This window comes from Dermacentor silvarum, chromosome 2 (assembly GCF_013339745.2).
Source record: "Dermacentor silvarum isolate Dsil-2018 chromosome 2, BIME_Dsil_1.4, whole genome shotgun sequence".
Classification (NCBI taxonomy): Eukaryota; Metazoa; Arthropoda; class Arachnida; order Ixodida; family Ixodidae; genus Dermacentor; species Dermacentor silvarum.
Genome location: NC_051155.1, coordinates 163,405,034 through 163,428,383, shown reverse-complemented (window position 1 = coordinate 163,428,383; position 23,350 = coordinate 163,405,034). Strand labels below are relative to the sequence as shown.

The 23,350-nt window shown below is 45.4% G+C and overlaps 2 protein-coding genes across 3 annotated transcripts in view; one reads left to right on the top strand and one right to left on the bottom strand.

Moving 5' to 3' along the window:
- Nucleotides 1–1,812, bottom strand: part of LOC119442015 (leucine-rich repeat flightless-interacting protein 2) — a 46,550-nt gene extending 44,738 nt beyond the window's left edge. Inside the window, exon 1 of the mRNA XM_049661809.1 lies at nucleotides 1,406–1,812. The gene's annotated coding sequence lies outside the window, so the exon portion shown is untranslated. The remainder of the gene's footprint in view (nucleotides 1–1,405) is intronic.
- A 160-nt stretch (nucleotides 1,813–1,972) lies between these two features.
- The window catches only part of LOC119442012 (golgin subfamily A member 4), a 44,317-nt gene continuing 22,939 nt past the window's right edge, over nucleotides 1,973–23,350 (top strand). For both annotated transcript variants that reach the window (XM_049661808.1, XM_049661807.1), the window contains exons 1-9: nucleotides 1,973–2,241; nucleotides 4,501–4,575; nucleotides 7,581–7,782; nucleotides 8,839–8,882; nucleotides 12,310–12,555; nucleotides 13,331–13,471; nucleotides 18,108–18,231; nucleotides 19,813–19,916; nucleotides 21,314–21,409. In XM_049661808.1, the coding sequence (XP_049517765.1) occupies nucleotides 2,161–2,241; nucleotides 4,501–4,575; nucleotides 7,581–7,782; nucleotides 8,839–8,882; nucleotides 12,310–12,555; nucleotides 13,331–13,471; nucleotides 18,108–18,231; nucleotides 19,813–19,916; nucleotides 21,314–21,409 (1,113 nt within the window). In that variant the 5' untranslated portion in view covers nucleotides 1,973–2,160. The remainder of the gene's footprint in view (nucleotides 2,242–4,500; nucleotides 4,576–7,580; nucleotides 7,783–8,838; nucleotides 8,883–12,309; nucleotides 12,556–13,330; nucleotides 13,472–18,107; nucleotides 18,232–19,812; nucleotides 19,917–21,313; nucleotides 21,410–23,350) is intronic.

Below are 23,350 nucleotides of genomic sequence, written 5' to 3'. Positions count from 1 at the left end.
TCAACAAAATAAGGATGCCTTGTTGTACTCTGATGCGACTTTTAGCAAAAGAAGGTAGCAGTGTTTTTGTCACATGTCATTGAGTACAAAAAAAAAAAGAGCACTAGAAGAAAAATCACAAATCATGAGCGAGCGGGAATTCCAGACATAAAAGCTGAACAAAAGCCATATGAACCTAGGGAGTTGCATTTAGAATTGCTGAAGATTCAAATAGCATGATTAGTTTTCATGCAAAATTATTAAGGGTACTTAGGGACATTTATGTTAAAAGAATGGCCCTAAAATTCTTGAGTGAAACTACACCTGTGTACAAAAACGAAGCCACTAATCATAGCATTGAACATTTGGCCTTAAATTTGTATTTTGTCGCAACCTCACAGAAAATGCTAAACTGAGCTCGCTGTTTATGACGTGAATGTACATAGAGAAACAGCTTGCACAAAAGAGAGTATTACCATAAGATATTACACATATGACAGAAGGTCGTTGATTGATCATTGTGATGTGCGAGCACTGCCTTCACACGAAACAACTGTTTTTACGTTATTTCCAACATTTCAATAGGACTATTATAATGAGTACAGTAGGAATTTTGCTCAACCACATAATCGTTCGTGCTGAACAACATTACAAAGTCCAGTGCCTTAAAGATTTCGTTATTGCTTCCCGTGCAACATGTGTCATACGTAAATGTGCCAATAACAAGAGAGACCTCTCAAAGGCCAGCGTTTACCGAGTGGTTTCCTGACCCCTGTGGGCTCATGGGTGTTTACTCATGTGACCAAAAAACATCACCATTGATGACACGCAAATATATGAAATGCCAACTGCCCGCATTTCGGATGAATTCGGCTGGCAGGTAGTTCGGTTAATCAGTACTCTCAAAGACCCTGCTAAAGCATAGACTTCCTACAAAGCGCTTACGAATAACCGCTATAAGAGCAAGGATTCTGTAAACCATGACACAGGAATAAGCATTAACTAGTGATACATTAAACATCGACCGAATCGATCACAGAGGTGATCGCGATCATGATCAGCGTGAATTATTCATGGTGCCTTCAAGGCTTGCAATTAGTGCCTAGTTTGAATGCTCATGTATGCACGTTTGTTGAAAATTTTTAAGCATACACGTAGGACACCACGAGATTTATCGAGAAGTCGCAGCAGGTTGCTTAGAATTGGTTAATTTTCTTATCTCTTGTCGGCAACCTACACGCCCCAAAAAAACTCGGGTCCCGAGAAATGCGCCCGAGAAAACACGTTCGCGTGCCCGAAACTAATACCAAATGTACCCACAAACAAGCGTTTCGGCGAGATGAAAAATCTCTGGAACTCGTAGTTTACATGCGGTCCAGTGTTTAGTGAAAGAGTCGAAAAGGTTTTGTGGGCAGATAGTACTCACAGCAGTTTTGCACCGCTGCTGTCACACAGCCACACCTTGCCAAGGTGTCTTTTCTTCGCCGACTGGGCAGCATAGGTTTGACACTAGCACGAGGGCAATAAGACACATATTCTCATCGTTGCCGCCGGTAGAGCCAGCCCTTCGAAACACGCTCTGCTGGTGGACGCTGGCTCGGGCTGCGGTCGCCTCAAGTGCGGGGGCGAAAGGAAATCGAGATGCGAACTTAATCGAGAGGGGCGCACTCACTGCAGAAGTCTCAGCTAGTGCCTCTTGAACCTTGATATGGACGGCAGCATTCTACGGCGCAAATTATCGCGGTGTCCTCGCACATCCACAGTCACAACAGCGCAATTTTCACACGTGGTAAAGAACCCCTGAACAATCTTCGCGAGGTTCACAACCGCGCAAGCGCCATGATTTCCCGGACGTCTCCAAATACAGCGCAACATATACCGGAAGTGCATGGGCTAATTGCTTATTTCATTGTGATTTTCGTATCGAGTGTCAGATCGAGCGAGATCCACCTGTAATAATTAAGTGCGATTATAAAGATGCTTGAAATTGGCAGTAATATTGATTATTCAAAAGTGAGGTCGTGGGCGTGCTCCTGTGGTGTCCGTGCCAGGCATGCTAAAGGCAGCTGGCGTATGGAGGTTGCCGTGTGAGTGCGTGTGGTTAATCGGAACTCGGGGGGGTTTCGGGTCAAATGGACGATGTTTTGTGGCGTTATATTCCCCTAGAGGTGCCTCTCAGAAATGTTCAAGCGCCTGAAGGAAAAAATCGTCGAAGAAGTGAAGCAGTCCCCTATACGATTTCCGCAGTTTCCAGCCGGACAGGTGAGTTTGTTTACACGCGAGTTATCGGTGCTTGAGTACCACATCGTTGCTATGGCCCTATCGCAAATTAGAAGAGTTTGGTGTAGCACCTGTAAGAACTGAGCGTGCGGCGAAAGCGTCACGAGCGCACGCGGCCGCGTGGACATCGCGGAGAACGATGACATCTGTGAACACGAATGACTCCCATCGACATGGCACACCCGATCATGTCGATGTGGTGGTAGTATAAACGATTGTTGTCCTGGCTGTCTTCTTTTTCTTGTTGGCCGCGGGTTTTGTTCGGAGATTAGCTCCGCTAATAGACCAGAAAATGAGGTCAAAAGGTTTTGATTCTTACTAGTAGTTGCTGTCTGCTGTACAACTACTTTCATCCGATAACTTCAATCTACACATCGTGCCAGGGCAATTTTCGCTGTCTGAATTTGCCAGAATGTTGCGTCAGTACTCGTTTCTGTACGTCCATTATAACGTCTGGTTTGAGCTGTAGCCGTAGCGTCAGCAGGTGTACTGCACTGCACCTTGCGTTGTAAGTTTGTATAGTTGTGTTGGCTCCATTATACCGCTGCCTACCTTTCGGTTTACGGTTACAAGGTTTTTAATATAATTTTTTACCTTGACATTTTCCACCATGTTAAAGTGTGCTGCTACTGGGCTCGTAAATGACGATTGACAGGTGTTATCCCAATGAAACAAAAATGCTTGGCGCAACACTGGCCCCACATTCCTGGCCAAGATTACCGAGGTCAGTTCGAAGTCAGCCGCCACAAAAGGCTCAAGTTTGTGTACTGACACTGGTCTAACAATTGGCCAACACTGGGACACTTCAAAAGAACTTTTCACTCTTAGAGAAAATCTTGTGGTCTTTAAAAGAAGCTGGGACATGCCTATCTCATATCAAAACAGTTACTAATAGAGCTCAGTTACCAATTCTGAAAAGTAGTAATTCTAAAAGCATATCCATGAAAAGGAAAAATGATGATAAGCACAAACCACTTTCTTTTTTTCTCTTTTGTTTCATTGTATTCAATATGCCATTTTCTAGTGGTACATTATGGTCATTCCACAAAAATCAGGCTGCAGGTGAACTACATTGCACGGAAAGGAACAATCGGTAAAGGAGAATGATTGACGTATTGCACATTACAGTGCACATGTGTGACTACACATCTATCTAGTAAGAGTGTACCTCATTTGTAGATATAGCCACACTTATGGGAGCACAGTTTGTGCCGATGAGAACCTATGTATATGGATAAATTTGCAATGTCATGGACCTAGATCTCTATAACCTGCTGTCTGCACAAAATGTGCACCACGATGTAGCATACAAATGTTAATCCAATATAGTGAGACAAGCTACAGCTAATCTAAATGTTGCAGTAAGACCGCCATTGCATAGTATATTAGACTACAGTTTAGATAAAGAGGTTGTACTTATTAACTGCCATGCACCTGTGGGTCTCTTGAGTTAGGTGAATCATGTCTATCTGAGTGGACTTCAGAAAGCAAAATTTGTATTTGTATGAAAGCAGAATTTGTATTTGTATCACACCCTTGACCAGCCTGCTATTTTTTCACATTCATGTGCACCTCTGTCGCTTGTGTTCCCACCTGCCGCAACAGCATTGGGAGCATGTAAACCAAAGTTGTCAGGCCAACCACTGCAGCCCAACCTTCGGCCTACATACTGCATACTTAATACTGTAAACCGATCTAGGGTTGACTGCTGGCTATAAGCAAACACTTTGTGCACTTGCGTATCACCACCAATGTTGTGTACATAGGTAGTTTCCTCTCCTATAAAAATTCAGTCTACAGTCAGCACTGTCTTTTCTTTTCAGTCCTCACGTCCTGTCTTTTTTGCATACTGTCTATTTGCTTTAACAAGTGCGAGTCAGCAGTGCCATCTAATCTGCGGGGCAGTGCTAGTTTGCATATCATAAATTTCTGGCAGGCCACAGGCAGGCAGCAATGTTGGTTGACTGAAAGCAACCTGTGTACTAGTAATGAATTCACAGAAAAGTGTATGTGCCATACCTTTCCCTCGTTTGCTTCCTGCCCATTGAAATGCCATGAAAAAAACTACCTAGTGATATTACTCCGCCTCCAGTTTGTGAGCAGTCAGTGACCTGTCGTGTTTGCCTGAATCACAACTAGAAGCATCATGTGAGCCATGACATACCTGTGTGCTGTGTAATTGCCAGACTGACCAGGCATCTGTGACATTCGTGGTGTTTTTAATCTTGTGTGGGCATTCAGGTGGGCCCTGGAGAAAGTGGAAGCAACAGCGAGGCATCCTTTAGCATCACGGAGGATGACCAGCAACCAAATGAGGTAATGGTCTTGACTCATCGGACAATTAGAGCTATAGGAAAACGTGCATTCTTCCACATGAAAGCTAAAGAAATGGCACTCATCTAGCAACTTTGTAACAAGGTTGTGCAGTGCCTTAAGGGATCCTGCAACACATTTCGGCATAGCATCTATATTTCTTTTTTTCTGTCATCTCTTGTTATTACAAGCATATTCAGCTGTAGGCATGGGGTGTTCATGCTATATATGCAACGTACGTGATATTCAGCCATTTGTGCACAACCATTCCATGCACCTTAAAATAAATGCCACTTTTGCTGGTGTCACTGTGAACATGCTCTCCTCCCCATTCTCACTCACCTCCTGCCTAGGCAAGCTCATGGAGCATGTCATATTCTGCCGCTTACAGAACTTTGCAGAGGAACAGGATCTTCTACCACCCACGATGCTCGGTTTTCGGGCACACTTGTTTACCCAGGACGTCCTCCTTCAATTACACTACGACCTCTTGCATCCAGTCAGTGGTTCGAGCACGAAAGCTTTACTGAGTCTGGACGTCTATAAGGCTTTTGACAATGTGCTCCATGTGGCCTTGCTCGAGAGCTTAGCCGACTTGCAACCTGGCAAATGAACCTACAACTATATCGGGTTATTGCTCACAGGCAGGACGGTCGAGCTCGCGGTCGGGGACCTGCGCTCGCCTCCCATCCGGCTCGAGAACAGAGGCACGCCACAAGGCACAGTCCTGTCACCATTCTTATTCAACCTCGCAATGCGCACGCTCCCTCTGAAACTGAGTGAAGTCCTGGGACTCAGACACATGCTATACGCCGACGACATCACGCTCTGGAAGTGTGAAGGGTCGGACCGCACAGTTGAAGAAATGCTCCAACACGCCACCAACATCGTCGTGCAACACTTGAAGGCAGCGGGATTAGAGTGCTCCCAGCACAAGTCGGAGCTCCTCCTGATCCGACCACCCAAACGAAGCGAGCACAAGTTTCCCCCATATCACATCACGATACGCGTAAACCAGCAGCCAGTCACCCACGTCGAGCACATACGAGTACTGGGCATGATACTGCAGCAGAAGCGGCGAAACGGCATCACCATCGACCGGCTCCAGATGACGGTGAACCAGACCACGAGACTGCTGCACAGAGTGAGCGCGGGTAAGCAAGGCATTAAGGAGAAGGACCTGCTCCAACTCGTCCAGGCCTTTGTCGTCAGCTGTCTCACCTGTGCACTACCATACCTACACTTACAGAAGACAGAACGAGCTCGCCTTGACTGAATTTTACGACACGCATACAAGGTAGCCCTCGGCTTATCAAGCCACCTCCACCGAGAAACTTCTTCAACTGGGAATCTACAACACCATCAAAGAACTCATTGAAGCACATCGCACATCACAGGTTCACCGTCTTCAAGGTAGCAAGACGCTGGATCCTCACTCGAATCGGCCTCAGAGCGTCCCGATGGGCGGCGACCCCGCCACCATGCCACCACACATCAGGCGCATGTTCGTCATCAAACCCCTGCCCAAAAAAACACTTGCTGGCCACCACGACGGCAGAAGAAGAGCGAGGGCCCAGGCACTACACAAGACGTACGGGACCAACTCCGCTGTGGCATACGTCAGCGCAACCCAGTACTCTGATCGACCCCACACCTCGCCGTTCCAGGCCCAGGACTCAAGGCACAGACAACTTCGAGCTCGCTAAGCGCTGCCACACCCATCGAAGCAGAAGAAGCCGCTATTGTGTTGGCCGTGGCCTCAACTGACGCCTGTATAGTTATGAGCGACTCCAAAACCGCCATAACAAACTTTGCGCGAGGAATAGTGGCACACACTACACTAAAGCTCCTACAGTCACTACAAAACAGTGAAGAACCACGCTCAGTAGAGTTGATATGGGTCCCGGCTCAAGCGGAGAATCCAGGGAACGAAGCGGCCCACCAACATGCTCGAGGATTCGTCAGCCAAGCGGTGGGCCTACCGTACCCGGAGACTTCAAACGAAGTCCTGCACTCATATCACGACATAAACCAGTACTATCGTCTTACACGACGCACTAGGCCCGCACCACACAGTAAACTAGACAAGCGTCAGGAGGTCACCTGGCACAGGTTACACACTCATACCCGAACCGCTACGTATACTCTTACATTTACCCGGCTAGATTAAGTCCGTACTGTCACCTGTGCAGCAAGCTAGCTACACTCACTCACATCCACTGGGACTGCGAAGAGGATTCCCCTCCACCCAATCTCCTGGCCTCTCCCTCACCTTCATCGTGGGAGGAAGTGCTGCTTAGCTCCAGCCCGGATGTGCAACTCTGAGCCGTGGAGCGAGCCGAAGAGGTCGCCATCACGCATCGCCTGGCGGCCATCTGGCCTTCCTGAGGAGCCCATGAACTAGCTCCCCACTCTGACGAATAAAGTTGTCTCTATCTCTCCCCATTCTACAGAATCTATCAATAGTGGCCTCTATTTTCACTGACACTTTTGGGTGCTTTTGGGTGCTTGTATGTCAACAGATGCATATAGAGGACTGACAAACTGAAAAAGGCAAATAGGGGTGTTTCACATGGCCTTTTGGTCCTCTGCTATACCTTTTCAGCATTCCTCCTTCATATGAGTGCTATGTATGTTCGAAGTGGAAAATTCTGTAATTTTCATTCACTCTGTGTATGCAGCATGCATTATCTAAATAGTGGCAAAATAGAGCATGCTACATAATAGCAAAATGCTTAGACGCTTATGAGAACTGAAATGGAACTGTGGCAGGTCGACGTTAAATTTTGAACTTTGTCATTACTTTTTTTTTTTTCTTGCTATACCAGCTGAGCTTTCCAGTACACAACTACCCGCACAGGTGTAAATGAGGCCAGTAGAACGTCTGTGTGTTTTGACCTAATGTACTTCATTTCAACATGACATTTTTTGCTGAAAGGCAGGCCAGTCACCCTTTCTTGGAGACAAGACTGCATATTGCTAACGAACAACACGATTGCTTTTCACAGGAGGATGGTGCGAGCAACAGCACGGACTTGCTGCCGCTGTACCGGCCACCCGAGAACAGTCCAGCCCTGGTCGCCCCCTCAGATGCGGAGAGCGAGACGGAGGAGCTCAGCCTGGATTATATCTCCAAGGAGGAGCTCTGGGCAGCCTTCCAGACTGCTCGTGCACGCATCCGCAAGTACCGCAACAAGTATTCAGAGGCAAGTTCCATGGAGCTGTGCTTACTTTTGTGTGACAGTTGTGGCACCTTAAAGCAACATTACAAAGAGTGTCAAGTTAGGTTTGTGGACCACTTTTCTGAAACATCAAATTCGTGACTCTAATGACAGTGCAGGCTTGCTCGTTGTGTGAAAAAATGAAGCAAAAGTGAAAGGCAGTTAATGAAGTCAGTTTGCAATTGCTCTGCAACCTTGTTTTAGCATCATGGATTGTGCCAGCGTTTGGCTGGGACTTGCTTGTCAATTACTTAGTAATAAAAAAGAAATATGCTTCATTTGCAACTAAATAAAACATTTAATCTGCTAAGTTTGTAGATATTGCTTGCAGGGAAAAGGCTGAAATATAGAGCAAAAACTAAAAATTTGCATTGATTGAAACTGCGCTACTGGAACAACAAGAAAAATGCAGAGGAAAGGACATGCATAAATGCGGATGGAGGCACGACGAGTAAACGTTTATTGCTCTCCATCGTGAGGCATAAATACATGCACACATATATTGTCAGAGTAATAAGTGACAAGTGGGAAGAATGTAATAACATAGTTAATAAACCAATACACAGCTCAGTTATGAGACAAATCCATTCCAAATTGCTGTTTGCTTTCTGTCATCACACCAAAAACAAGTGACCTCTTTGTATGAGAAGGCAATCAATGGTGTCGCACATGTCGGCACCAAGTTTGCTACTATATAGCCTATCACAATGCATTGAAGGTGACACGTCTAAATTATATTATTGGTCCAAAGTGCGGCCCATGGTGCAATTTGAGTTATTTTTGTAGTATGCAGTTACAGTGGCGCAAGTGACCAATATAGAATTCTTGCGCATTGGAAAACTGTAGCAGCACAAAGTAACCACCTTTACTAATAATATTTATTTTACGGTGTGTTTTGACGCATATAAAGGCGGTGTTTCAATGGCTCATCTAGTGTGTGCTGTTATGGCTTCCAGACTGCCACACAAATGCTTTCAGTAGGCTCTGTCATTTTAGTTGACTCCTGAGATGAACATTGCAAACCAGCAGTTCTTCATGCAGGCAGTGCAAGCATACCGTTCCTTGGACGCGGAGAAGGAAAAGATTAGGGTAAGTGACCCTTTGCGTAATGGAGCAGTAGAGTGACCCAATTACTAAATGCTAAAATGGCTTGAACAACTTTTTGAATTAAAAAAAATTAATATAGCCTGACTTGTCGATCAGCTTTGCAAAAGTGAACTGATGCCTCGCATGTCTCTTTCCTCTATAGCTGTCGCAGCTTACGGTAAGGAAAACAGCAATGCTGGGTAAAAATGGAACACAAGTGCTTGATGACCAGCAAGCCATTGCAGATTAGGAATGATATGAAGGCTTATTTGAACTCTCTTATATATAATTTTACATTGGCATGTTTTTATGGCTTCTAATGGCCATTGGTTGGTTGGTTGAAAAACTTTATTGAGATCCTGCAAGGCACGCGTTAGCGCTAGCTCGCACCGGGCAAGTCCCACGTCGGGACCGTCAAGCCAAGCCTGTCGGCCGCTCCGCAGGCCTGCTGGACAGCCCAGTTCTAATGGCCATTACCCGTGGTTATTGTCTTCAGCTTGCTTGTGAACCAGTTTCACGTGTGAAACAGTGCATAGATGAGCGGGAATAAAACAAAAAATATATGGAGGAAAGTAAAGAAATAACAAATATTGTTTGCACGAAGATAGTAGTTGCTCTGCATGTTTCAATCACCTTTAAAGCATGAACATTGCCCAATCCCAGAGCCCGTAAAATCTGCTGCATCATTGAGAGAAGTATTATAGTTGGTCTGGTCATACCATATGCCGTAATTTCTTGCTAAGGGATCACTGATAAATGTCCTCGAGACAGCAGCTGAAAGTTTATGAAGTCTGCAAGCGCTGTGCCTGAAACCCTGCTTGTGCAGTTTTGTGGATAACGTCAGAAAGTGAGGCTAAGAGAAGCTGTTTGAGTATTGGTTCATTTGGTTTCAAACACTATAAGTGCCTTAGTGCGCAATAATTTGATCTCTGAGGGACTGCCATAGTGTGGCAAAAGTGATATATATAAAGTCAGCTGAAGTTAACAGTGATAAGTAAAGTGAAGTGTAGCTTTGCAACGTCGTGACTTACTGCTGTTTTTATGGGCAACAGTTGGCTCTGTACCAAGTGTCTGCATATGCTTCAAAGGCAAAGGAATTAGTTGGTTCAATGTGATGTATGCTAGCCTTGAAACCATATTTTAGGTTTGTACTCTACAATATCAGTGAGAAGCTTTTTCTTTACTTTGACATTTTATATGACTGACCATCCACTGCTGAATTGCAGGCATTGCCCATGTGGGATAAGAAATTCTTCGTCATTATAACAGTGGCCTAATAGAGGATGCTTACCTTGTGTGCTGTAGTTACTGTACTGAAATCCCACTGACAACCAGGATCCTAATGGTTTCTCTGAATTGTAGGAACATTTGCTGGCTTAGTGCTGATGTTCTGTTGGGTTATCATGTGAAATAGGAGTTTGAGGCTCTCCAAGCTCATAAGAATTGGGCAGCACAGATAGGCTAGGCGGACACCTCTCACTGTCTTGCAGTTGCTGACTGTTTGCCCACAAGGGTAGATGCAAGCACTTGTCATGCTGATAGTATAGTATAGTATAGTATAGTGAAAATACCTTTGTTATATTCAATATTCATTATAAACATATATTCATTAATACTGATATTGTTGAGGAACATTTAAAATTTAGTTTGTTATATCCAATAACTCATTATACAGTAAAAGCTCGATGATACGATCACGGCTAATACGAATTTCCGGATGATACGAATTTTTCTGTGGTCCCGGCCGAGCCCCATTACTTTGCAACGTGCTAGAGAACGGTTCTTACGAATCGATTTTCAGCCTACGTCGGTTGATACGAATAAACGCCGCGCCACCGACGGCCGCGAAAGAGAACAGCGCGCAGTCACGCGCTTTCTCGCGTCCTCTTTTGGTGCAGAGGCGCGGCGCCGGACAGCGCGGACTCCGCGACTGGGCGCGAAGAGTTTGAAGCGGTGGCGCTTTTGGTGCTTTTGTACTTTTCCTCCTTTTCTGCGAGCCGTCAGATGGAGTGGCTGCTGTGCTTCGTGCCGCGTTCTTCGTGTTTGCGCCATTTTGCCTAGTCGCAGCGAGCTATGTCTCCCAAGCGGAAAGCACTCTTCTTTAAAGAGAAATTAGACATTCTTCGAAAGGTCGATGAGGATCCCAAGAGGATGCGGACGGAGTTGGCTAAGGAGCTAGGCCTCGCAACGTCAACACTGAGCACAATTGTTGCACGGCGAGACTATCATGAAAAACGTGCTTTCGTTCAACGTCAATCCGAACACGCTTATTTCGAACATACCGCGCACCGACAATGCTCTTAGCAGCGCGCCAAATCACGCGGCGGCGCCTCCGACCGGCATTGCTCCGACACCGCCATAGAGCAAAAACTCAGGAGAGACCCCTCAATGCCGCGCGCGAAGGAATGGAGAAAAAAATAAAAAAGAACCCGCGGCGGAAATTTCACCCTCTCTCAAATTGCAAGGTCGCCGTTTCTGCATCGCGCCGGAACAAGCGTGTACGTGCCGACTAGAGTGTTCTAGACAACCGTATTCTAGCACACACTAGTGCCGACGTCTCAGCCACGCGGATAAAATGGCAGTGAACCCTTCTCTATTTTCTAGTCACATGTTGACCTTGCACGCTGCGGCAGCAGCGCAGAGGGAAGCAGCGGCGGAGGCACAGTCGGGCCAACGAAACTGCCACGCCCGCAAACACTCGCTTCCCGATAACGGCAGAAAACGAAACTTCAGGGGGCGGCTAAAAAGGCGCCGTGCTGGCGCCGTGCTGGCGCCAGCACGGCGGCGGGCGCGCACGGAGATGTGCACACGGAGTCGAAGGTGAGAGAGCTACGAGGGAGTTGAGAGGGAGGGCGAGGGGAGCCACCGAAGCGGCGGAGTTGACGCGGCCAAAGCCGCTTTCCTGCCGCCCTCCTCCCTCACCTTCGACGGTCTCCGCGCGTACCCGTGTGCCGGCGCCGCCCACTCGCTCCCTGAAACTTCGTTTTCTGTCGTTATCGGGAAGCGACCGTTAGCCGGCGTGGGCAGTTTCGTGGCCCGCACTTGCTATGCGCTTGCGCGCCGCGATATTTCCCGACTCGCACCGTTCGTGCATCGTGCTATGGTGCACGAATACTTCAAAAATACGTCCTTTTAATTCGAACTAATTTTCGGGCCCCTTCGAGTTCGAATTATCGAGATTCGACAGTAGTTTTAATTGTTTCGATGATACGAATTTCGGCTAATACGAATATTTTTCGTGACCCCGTGAGATTCGTATCATCGAGCTTTTACTGTATCTGTGTGTGTTATATCGAGGTTCGATGGTAGTTGTGTTAATTGTTGCCCCTCAAGACTTGTCGGGGCAGCCACTTCCTGGGTAGTGGCCTTGTCAGGAGAGGCTGCCCCAGAAATGAGGAAGCATGTGTATCTGCGTGTGGGCCCATTGCAGCGCATCTTGAGCGAGAGCCAGGACAAGGCCTTGCGCCGCATGGGGGAGTTGCGGGAGCAGGCTCAGCTGGAGCAGCAGGCCAAAGCTCACCTGGAAGAGAACCTGCGCTGCCAGCTGGAGGAGAAAGAGCACATCATCCAGACGCTCGAGACCAAGGTGGCCCTGCTAAAAGCCAACAATGCCATCCCTGGTGCCCCGTGCGATTCCACGGTGCAGGACGAAGAGTTGGCGCACTACAAGGAAAAGGTAGGGGGCTGGTGACTACATTTTCTTGTCTCTTTAAGTTTGCATACAGGTGATCACACAATGTTGAGCTGTTAAGTATCATGCTACCAAGGTGCGTCATTTTTTAACCATTAGTCCTGAAATTGCAGTGGCATTTGATGTTTTTGAAGGGAGTGTTAGCGGTGGAGATGTTGACACATTTTGTATGCGGTGGTGCTTTTGCCCCATGCAGTCAGTTTGGCATGGCACTGCAAGGTGGAAAAGTGACCTTTTCAGCTCTCCTAGCACTCCCAATGTCCCAATGTGAAGTACCCATTGTGACTACACTGCCAGTGCTCATCGTAAGTACAGCCAGTTGAAAAACACTGGAATTGTTGTACAGACACATTTGGCATTGTCGCATACTGTGTCCACTTGAAACCACTGCACGCAGCTGTAGGAAAAGGTTCTTGTCAGCAACTCAGCATTCGCGCTTGCATTGTGGGAAGATGGAATGTCACCCTTAAACACACATTATTTTTTTTTTTGTTACTCCATGGTGCTCTGAGTCTATGCACCCTGAAATCGTTCTGGAAAAGAGATGAGGTGTACACCCCATCAGTGCTCATTGGATCCACATGGTACCATTTCAGTCTGACCGTACAGCCATAAAAGAAGACTTTACTAAATAGTGATGGTTTTACAGAACCTAGTGGGGTTTTCATGCAGCCATAATTTCCATAGATGCCCATTTTAGTACTACAGCGTCCGAAAAACCTTGTTCAACAAATGGGTGTCCACTGCTTGTACCATGCAGGTTCAGCGCCTGGAAGCCCTGATGGCCAAATGCAAGGATACAATCCAGAACAGCCGTGAGCGGTCCACTCAGCTCATGCAGGAGAGGGAAGCTCTGGCCCGAGCACTTGATGAGAAAGGACGCCAGCTGCAGCAGCTGCAGGTGTGGGTCACACATTTGTGTACTTGTAGGTTTGGCTCTTGCATTCAAGCTCGCAGCAACTACGATCAACTCACCACAATTAAAACTAGGACAATTCAGTATTTGTAATTTATTCATGCAAATTCTAAAATCTCATCTTGCCTGCTATGTTAATTAATTCTAGAGCCGATGGATTCAAACAAGGTTGTGTAATTGAAATTTTTTATGTTAAGGCAGAGCACATGACGAAAAAAATTGTCTGATCAGGTAATACACATCAGGCATAAATCGTCAAAATGTGACCACATTACAATTTCTAGCTGCTGTATGTCTTGGTCAGCGCCACTAAGAAATAATGCCAATGACCAAGCTACCATAATGTCCCAGTTTTAAGTTGCCGCAAACATGACTTGATCTTCTTTTTATATACTCTTTAAATACGTGTCTTGGTCACCTGTCTGGTAATAAAAGCTGATCCTGATGTTTTACAAAAAGCTTAGGAATGTAATATTTTTTATGCAACAGTATATTGCTTAGCATAACAACTGAGTAGTTCTATGTTGGACCTTAAGTTTAGTTGATTTGAACTCCCAATTATTCAAAGCAAAAATTAATGGCCCTGCGAGGTTTGAATAAATGTTTGTTGACTAGCAGCAGAATACAGTGTACACTGGCCACTGCAAAACGCGAAACATGTATTGACATTACAGCACCCATGCTGTTGCCTCGTGCTGGCATTATTTTTTTGACCGAGTGCTCATTTGCATGGAACACGCATTTAAGTGTCGACATATTTAAGAGCTCATTACACTTTTGCCGATCATTTATCCAGTTTCCATTCATTTATTCTGTTCCTGTGGATACTGTGCAAGATTCTGTAAGAAGGCATCTGTATAAGTATTTCTTGGCAAAACCTAGATGGGCATCCGTATGCTTCAAGCAAAAACAATTCAATGCATGGACTGTTTCCATCCTCCCTTCACTTCTAGTGACTCTCACCACCAGCAGGGCTGCTAGTGTGAGCGTAATTGCTGAGTGCAAGCTGGGCAGTTTAGGCCTATTGTTGAGCGTACGTGCTGAATCTTGTGTAATGTGTCTTGCATGAAAGATGACAAAGCGTTGTTTAAAGGGGCCTGAAACACTTTTCTAAGTAATCATACAATGGCCACACTATCAAAAGACGTCGCCTCACGAATCTCCTGCCGCAATAATTTTTAGAATTCAAGTGTAAGCGGAGTTAAGAGGCAGTTATTGCACCAATGCACGGCTTTCTCTCTCTTTTCGTCTCCACTTGCCGCTGAGAGCTACACAGTGTAGATTGCAAGGGGTAAGGCCCCACCCATAAGTTAGGCCTTTTACATTTTTGGTTCAGGTGTGTGTGGCGCTCTCTCGATGCGAGTTGGGCACTCGGGTTACTGATCTCTGCTATGCTTGTCACCTGTTATATCCTGAGTTTCGGTGTTGCAACCAATCACAGAGACCAATCAGAGCATGCAGTTGTCTAAGTGTTTCGCCAGCAAGAGGCTTCATCGCTGTGCCCTGCGGTAGCCGCGGCATCTATGCTACGCAGCAGATGCAGCTACGTGCAACTGTGGTGCATATAGCGCAATGTTTGCAATGTGCACAGCAGGTGAGTGCATGCCCGTGCTCGTGAGCTCCCACCTGGCCATGCTACATGGTGCAGACAGGCTTTGTCCTGCATGGGTAGTAGCCAAATCCAGATTGCTCATTTTGAAGTGCTATCAGTAGCTCAATACGAAGCAATGTCTGCCAAGGCGTCTAGCCAGGAGCAGGTGGGAGTGAGTGCACACTGGCTCGCATCTGTTGTAGATGCTAACTGCCATTCCTCGTGAGGCGCAGCAAGCGTAGCGTACATGTGGTCTTAGTTTAAGTTTCGTGAGGTTCCAGGCTAGTTGCGTGTTCAAAACTAATCGAAATCAGCGATACCTGACGGCTACAACACTGCTAAGTAGTGTGGCAAAAGTTTCATTTGTACGTAGGCGGGCACGGCCGAGCGTGAGCAGGCGTTAGTGAGCTTCTTCCGCTAGTGCGTAATTCTTATCAAAATTCTAAAAGTAGGTTTTCACTTACTTCAGCTTGTTTAGTTAACAGTTAATATACAGAGTAACAGTAGGAACAAGCACTTGATGTCAGCTATCGGCCAATAGCAGTCGTCTATGGGAATCTGCTTAAAGGGACACTAAAGAGAAACGGGAAGTTCAGCTGCAATAAAAGAGGGACCTTCATGAATGCATGTAGTTTTTGTTGGGTGTAAAAATATTGAGTTATTAGTGGAGAAATTCGTACACAAAGACCAAATATATCTTCCTCAATTTCTCTCACCCCAGAATCGGCGCTGAAGCAGTGTCGTCACGTATTTCATTGCTCTCAGGGCGCCATAATATGTCACCGTTTGCGTAAACGGCCGAGGCGCTCGCTCCATCATAGGCTGCATGGCCGCTGCGTTTGCGTTCGCTGTGACTTTTGCTAAAGTGTCCTGTGGCCGCGATGAATACCGTTGCTGACGCTGAACCTTGCAACGAAGAGCTCGCCAGGGAAGCAGGACTGGACTTGAGAGACTTCAGTGAAACGGAGTACGAAATGATCCTCCGTGCTGGCGCGGTAGGTGTTTCCGCGTACGATGACGATGAGCCACCGGCCGCGCCGACGGAAAGCGAAGCCTCGTTTTCGTCGACGGAAGGCGAGGCGTCCAGTCCGCCAGGCGACAATGTTCTCGACAGAACAAGAGTAGAAAGTTGCGTGCGTACTCGGTATGGCTTTTTTCGTGGCTTTTGTTATGTCAATCAGCACTCGCCGAGCCACCAGTTTGCTGCTGCAGGGGCACCAATAGGGGATTTGATAAAGGCGACATTAAAGGAACAGCTGCTCGAGAAAGGACTAGCCTCTGGGGCACGCCAAGAGATTTTCCGACGGCGGGATTATACACATAATCCGAGGGCGAGAAATGCAGAGAGCACACCATCGGTTTCTCTGGCTCTTTTGCCGTTTTATCATCGGCAGAGCACTGTGCCATTGCAAATGCCAGGGCTCATCGCGCGGCAACACATGAAAGGACACAGTCTGGTTAACACTGCCGCTGCCCCTGAACAAGCGCCTTGCGCCGTTTATACAGCCCTCAACACTACACACACGGGGCAATTTATGGCTGTTTCCCGCGAAGTAAACGTTTTTAGAGCCACGCAACGCGCAACCAAACACTGCAACACACAACCCTGCAACACTGTAGAGCGGAACAGGCGTGCACGATGATGCATGGAGCAAAAACGAAACTATCACGACCGCATGTAGCGTCAAGCCGTTTTTTTTTCTTATTGTTTAATTTTGCGCTAAACTTGTACTTTCTCGCTTGAAACGGTTTAAAAAGTTGGCAAATGCTGTTTATGTACGTTTAAGGTGTAGTCCATTTTGCATTTTATTAACAGCGATAAATCGCTCTCGACCAATCGCGAGCGGGCTGCGTTTGTGATCTCCAACATCACGAACATGTAGTGCGGGAAATTCGAAGGGGCATCAGCACCTATCCTTCAGTTTTTTGCTATTTTCTCGCTTATTAAACCTCTGTTCTCAGTAAGAATGGTATGACTGTGATCGTGAAAGGATAATCTACCATTAAAGCTCAACTTCCGGTTTCTCTTTCGCGTTCCTTTAATGACGAAATATCACAGTCGCCGGCAGCTTCGAAATGGTTCAGAGAAGGCTTCTGTTTGAAAAGAGGGTGTTCGTGAAAAGGTAACCTTGAGCTCTGCTTGTGAACTCCACGCTCCGTGTATGGCTGCAAAATGTGGCTGAGATGTTCAGAGCAGCGTATGCTATCCACGGAATGTGTTTCGTGGCCAAGGCCAAGAAACAGCATGCTGCATCCTTTCTTTCATGTGCTGCTGCCACTAATAACAAAGCACATAGCACTCTTAACAAAAATTGTGAACCGCAAAAATGAACTCGTATGCAGCAGTTTACTGCATAAGAAATGATGACGATGAGAAATTGTTACAGATAGCTTGCACTAGGGGTCACAATTTTAATTTTTTTGTGTGTAAGTTTTTGAAGCTGATGAAAAACTAGGTACAGGGTGTTACGGGTAACAGATGTAAACATAAATCACACTTTTGCCCTTCCTTCTACAGAACTTCCAAGTAAAATCAGCTGCGTGAAAGGTAGAAAACTGGTCCAATTTTCTACCACACTGCAGCTCATTACATTTCAACATGCTATGTTTTATGGTCTGAAGGTGCTTGCTCTGTTCTGTCTTTCATTTGTACGCTATGTTTGCGCTCTCTGCCAAGCATGTGCGTAAAGCTAACAAAGGCCTTGGAAATCATGTTTGTCTGTGTTCATGTTCGCAATTGTCACATGTTCTCAAACGGTCAGCTGTATTGAACTACTTATTCAACTGAGTGAAAATATTCTGTTTGGTCTTTATTCGGCTGATCTGATGCTCTTCAAGCTGTCACTTATTTAACAGATTCAAAATGTCACATGTAGGCCATACGAAAGACCTACTATGATAGCCATGAGAGAGAGAGAGCATGGGCATTTTGCAGGATATTAAGGTTGAGGCTCCAGTTTCATCATGTTCTCCTGACATTTACAGCACCTCGCTGAGTCAAATTATGCGCCCATACTGTGTGCCTTGCAGGAAAATGAAGCAGAGGCGCAGGCCAAGTGGCGCATGGAGCAGCAAGAGTTTGAGCAGCAGGCACGCCAGCTATCCGAGTCTCTTGATGCTGCCTCAGCCGAGCGAGACCAGCTTCAAAAACAGCGTAAGTAATTGTGAGTGCCATTACAGCATGACCAAGGCAGTGAACGGCCATCTTAATATTTATTTCGAAGCGTGTTCTGGCTGCTCGTATATTGAGAGGTCCACTACCTTAGCTGAGAAAACCCCTGAACAATGCATGGGGTGTTATAACCCAGTCACACGTGGCACTTTTGATCACGATAAAGCCCATATGGATTTGAATTTTTTTATCATGACTGGCTCTCTTCTTACAGCTTGTGCCAATTGAAATTAAAAAATTCGATTGGGCTTGATCCCAATCAAAAGTTCGCATGTGACATTGGCATTAGTGCTTGCAGATATACATAGAAAATAGCTGTTTTACCTCCCACTCCTGTGCAAAATGTAGTTTTTGCAGTCGTGTGGAGAGCTAAAGGTGCTTTGTTGTAGTATGCCTTCTCATGGGCCTTTGTCTAAATTTTTTTTAATGCAACTACAGTGAAGAGTTCGAAACTGGGTTTGCTGTACCTGTGCATCTTTTTCATTATACCACTGTCATCGTCAGGTCACCTTGTCGTCCTCCACTGTGCCATCATCATATTGTAAAGAAAAACAAAGATTTCCCACCTTCATCACAATTGGAAACTCGTGTCCACGTGGCAATGTGCCGTTGGAAGCTGGATGGACTAACCACTTATATAATGTGCAGTATATCAGTGTATCAGTATATCAGATATAATGTGCACTTGACAACTTGTACGACCTTTTGGGCACCACGTAGACCCTGAGAGCAGTGCCGTCTGTGCATGTAGTTCGGAGGCCGCTGTGGAAAGTGCTGTAGCTGATGAAGATGATGGCACATGCATTACAAAGCATTCTCCCCAGAAATTTTTTTAGAGGTGGACAGCTTGCGAACAAAGGAGAGAGGGAGGGGGGGGTTATACACGCAAATGGGCTTTTTTCCTTCCTTGTCTCTACTTATTGTTATTTTTCTTCTTTTTTTCTTATGCAACCATTGCGTCATTTACAGCTCACTGCTGTCAAAATGTGCACAATACGCATGATGGTGATTGTTGCCATTCACATTGTTACAGATAAATAAGCGAGTGGTCAATAACCCTGCCATTGTTCACGACATGCCAGCCTTAGCATTGTACTTCAGTTACAGTGTTATTTGCTTAAAAGCGTGGCTAGTATCAAACAGTCAGCATGTCTGTCAGGGCCAAACTATTTGGCATGATATGGCTTTCTCCAACTTGCTTGTAAGCCCAATGTATATTTATAAATAAGCTGAAACAGGCTAATTAATTTGCTAGAGGACTTGGCACTTCTGACTGTGGTGTGTTTTAGTGCTGAAATGATCTCAAGGTTACCGTTTACAGCAGCCAGCAAGTTTTGTCAGTGAACATTTGTTGTAACTCTTAGAGCATGTTATTTTCACTATTCCTTGGTGTGGTTTCTTGAAGCTCTTCTGTACACAACCACGTCATGCATTATCCTTTTCGTAACGGAAAAATCATTCTTTGTTATCATTTGCCCCTGCTTGTACTTGGCTTGGCTTAAATTACTTGTTGCTCTTGTCTGTGAGTGCCACTGACCACTGCTGTTGGTGATTGCCATGCAGTGTCCGATATCAAAACTCAGCACCAACAGCAGCTGGCTGCCCTGGAAAAAGCATTGGATGAAGAACGCTCCCGCACCAAGGTGGCTGATTTCCGACTTCTCAAGGTAGGCAGGTGAAGCTACAACTGTGCTGATGTGTGATTTTAGGAAGGCTGTGTTGCAAAACAAGCAGTGATGGTCCTAGATGGCTCTTCTATCTTGGCTTATTGGTTTTGAAATAAAGCCATCATTCATTAAAGAAGCAGGTATGCTGCATGCACGCAGAATCATATATTTTGTTAAAGGGCTTATCTGGTTCATCTGGTTCATCACATTTTGAGATCTAAAGGGCATTATTCCTTACTTCTGAAAGAAATTGACATGTGGATTTTCAGGCATTGTCAGACTACCAAAACTTTTATAGAAATCTTAATTTCCTTGCTACAAAACCTGACACCATATAGCTTAGCCAGTATAGTATGACATTGTAGGTGGCTGGTTTTTCCGTGCACTTAGGAGATGGCTGCCGGGGAAACAAAAAAACTGCACAGCAGGGAGGCGATCCTGTGATGGTTCGGTTTCCGAACCATTACAAGATAGCGTTTCAAGTTTACAGGGCCTCATGCATTAAAAGAATATGGATGTGTGGCAGGAAAATCTGGTGCAGGGTGCAAAATATGGAGTAATTGAAGGACACTTATGATGTCAAGTGCCACATCATTTGTAGGAATTTCAAAGATGCTTGACAGATTTTCATGAATTGAGCATAATATAGCAGTTTCATGCTACATTTTTTTAATTGTTAAAGTATCCCGAGCAATCCTTGTAAAATGTCTGTGACAGCACCAACTTGGCCATCTAAGATAACAAGACACACTGAAACTTGCCTGAATGCAACAGCAAAAGTGTCATTAAAGAATTATTTTCTCTAAACATTGTTCAGCCATAAGTGGCTGATGTAGGGCAGATAGGTTTAGTGTGTTGAGATTTTATAATGTTTTAACTTTTTGGTTCATAGCACTGAGAAATTATTGAACATATGCTACAAAAGGCTGGAATTTCATTGCATAAAAATACATTTGGCAGCCAGAACTTGTTCACTGGTGCAAGTTTCCTTCTTTGTTATTGAGGGTCATCCAGAAAGTAAGTTCCAAATTATGTTTAAATTCGGGCACAAACATCAAATGATGAGCTGGCTTCAGTCACTGCCAGCAGATTAGCATGACACCATTTTACAAAACTTGCTGGTGTGCTACCATAAATTCCTGAAAAAGATGGTTTACATCCGAAGAAACAGCCTTTGCATCACTCTATCTGACAATATATGAACATCGTTATAGCTGATGTTTGTGCCTCATTAAAAAAATTAATTGGAACTTACTTTCTGGATGCCCCTCATAGTTTTACTGTTGCAGCCTATATTTTCATCGACAGGCACTTTATAAAAATCATGGGGGCTAGTATGCAAGTTGTGTGAACCGATAATGTGGCCAATGTAGATTTACCTTTTCTCTACACTGCAGCAAGAGTGTGACAAAAAGATAGCAGCGGCCGAGCACAACTGGGTTCAGAAGCTGGAAGCATCTGAGAAAGAATACCACAGGCGGATCTCTGAAAAGGTGTGTTTTACGTGCCTCTGAGCATGTAACATTTTTGGGCTTGATTATAGATAGCGGTAGTCCTTGTACAGCAAAAGCTAAGCAATTAAATAAACACGATGCTGATGGGCAGTGCTTTCCTGCATTTGGTTTTTGTATTGGTACTGTACACGTGTCTAGTCAACTGGCCTTCTTTCTTAGCTCATTGCTTTTGTTCTCCTATCATCTTGGTTGTGACAATAGCGAATAGCGGATAATGCCATTGCAGTTTAATCACCTGTGTAACTGTGCTCTTAGTGCAAATTTTGTTTTTGTGCAGATTAGTGCACTTAAGCAGGAGCACCATAATTTTTCTACTTGAGACAGATATAGTCCCAATTACAGTTAAACCTTGATATAGTCGCCTACCGATAATTCGGACACCAATGATTAAGGCTTGCTTGGTTATTCGGACAGCTCTGTGGCACTGCCACTGGCCCTAAGTTAACATATAAGGACGACCAAAATTTCGGACACTTTACAGTGCATCGTGCATTAATTCAAACTCCAACTACATGGCTGTATGCTAACTGGCCACTGAGTCGAACAGAAATAGAAATAATTTCATTTTGATACGTTACTGGCCATGATTGTCAACCATGTCACCAGCGCCTCCTCAAAACCGAAACCAGATAAGCCTAGCCGACCTAGTAGTCACTGGCCATGCACAAATCGCAGGACAACCCAAGCCTAGCCACTAAGTTGTAAAAGCTGTATTTGCAATTTACGCGATTTTTTGTGCAAGTTTTGTTCCACTTTTACATCCACCATTCATGGCCGGCTGTTCCGTTGATAATGCAGTTGCATGCACAGACAGAGAGTTGTCCACTCCCATCAACTCTTGGGAGTTGATGGGAGTGGGAGGAAGGTTGGCGCTTCGTCTCCTTTTCTAGCGCATGGCTATCAGCATGGCTGGGCGCATACGCAACCTGCATGCTGTTTTAAAGGTAATCTGCTTCGTGTGCAAAGACTGCGTGAGCTGAGATGGCACAGCATCAAGCACTGTCTTCCCGTGCATTTAGTGCTGAAGGGTTCATAATCTCGAGTTTCGGAGATGTGTTGATGCGAGAGGCAGGTAAAGCATTCGCTCCCCCCTGCCTACACTTTTCATAATAGTGTCATTCCGCTGTGGGCAACACTGTCATCCGCGGGAACAGAATGGATACGCAAGTGTGCTTTGCTTCGTACCCCTGATGTGAAGGTATCGTTGGCACGGCATGAAATGGAATCTTTCTTTGCCGACTCTCAAATTCAACAATGTGATTTTCTTTCTTCATTCAAATTTCTTTTTTTGCGACTGCCCAATAATTCGAAAAATTTTGCTGCCCTCCCTTTTAAAAAAAGTCCATCAGCAACTGTACTTATTTGCATAAAATATCAAATTTACATATAATGAAATTTCGATATAACGAGGCAAGTTTCTGATTTTACTGACTTCATTATATCGAGGATTAACTGTATTCATGCCCAACCAATCGAAACGAACAGCATAAATCACATGCTTTTGCATCACATCCACTGCCAAAAATTTATGTATAATGCTGCAGTCAACGCAGAAACTGATTTCGGAAGTAAATAAAATATAAAATGCTTCTATTTCAGTGCTTTCACTGGCAATAGGAGGCATTGCCAAGCCCTATAGTAAGAAAACGTGTAATAAAAACAACATGCATAATTAGGGCTGCAGGGCCCCTTTGATTCTTTCCGTACTGCACCCATTGGGCAAGGTTAGCTGAAACGCCGCTTTCGAGACCTTCCGTGCCGCTCACAGACATACTGCGTTATCGGACATGAAGGAGAACTATATTTTAGTTTTCTAAGCCGGTTGCTTTTTTCCCGCGAGACAGTGATTTTTAAACGCGCTCCGAAGTTTCGCGATCGTCAAAGGAGAACGAAAAAATGGCTGCCCGCTATCGACTGTTT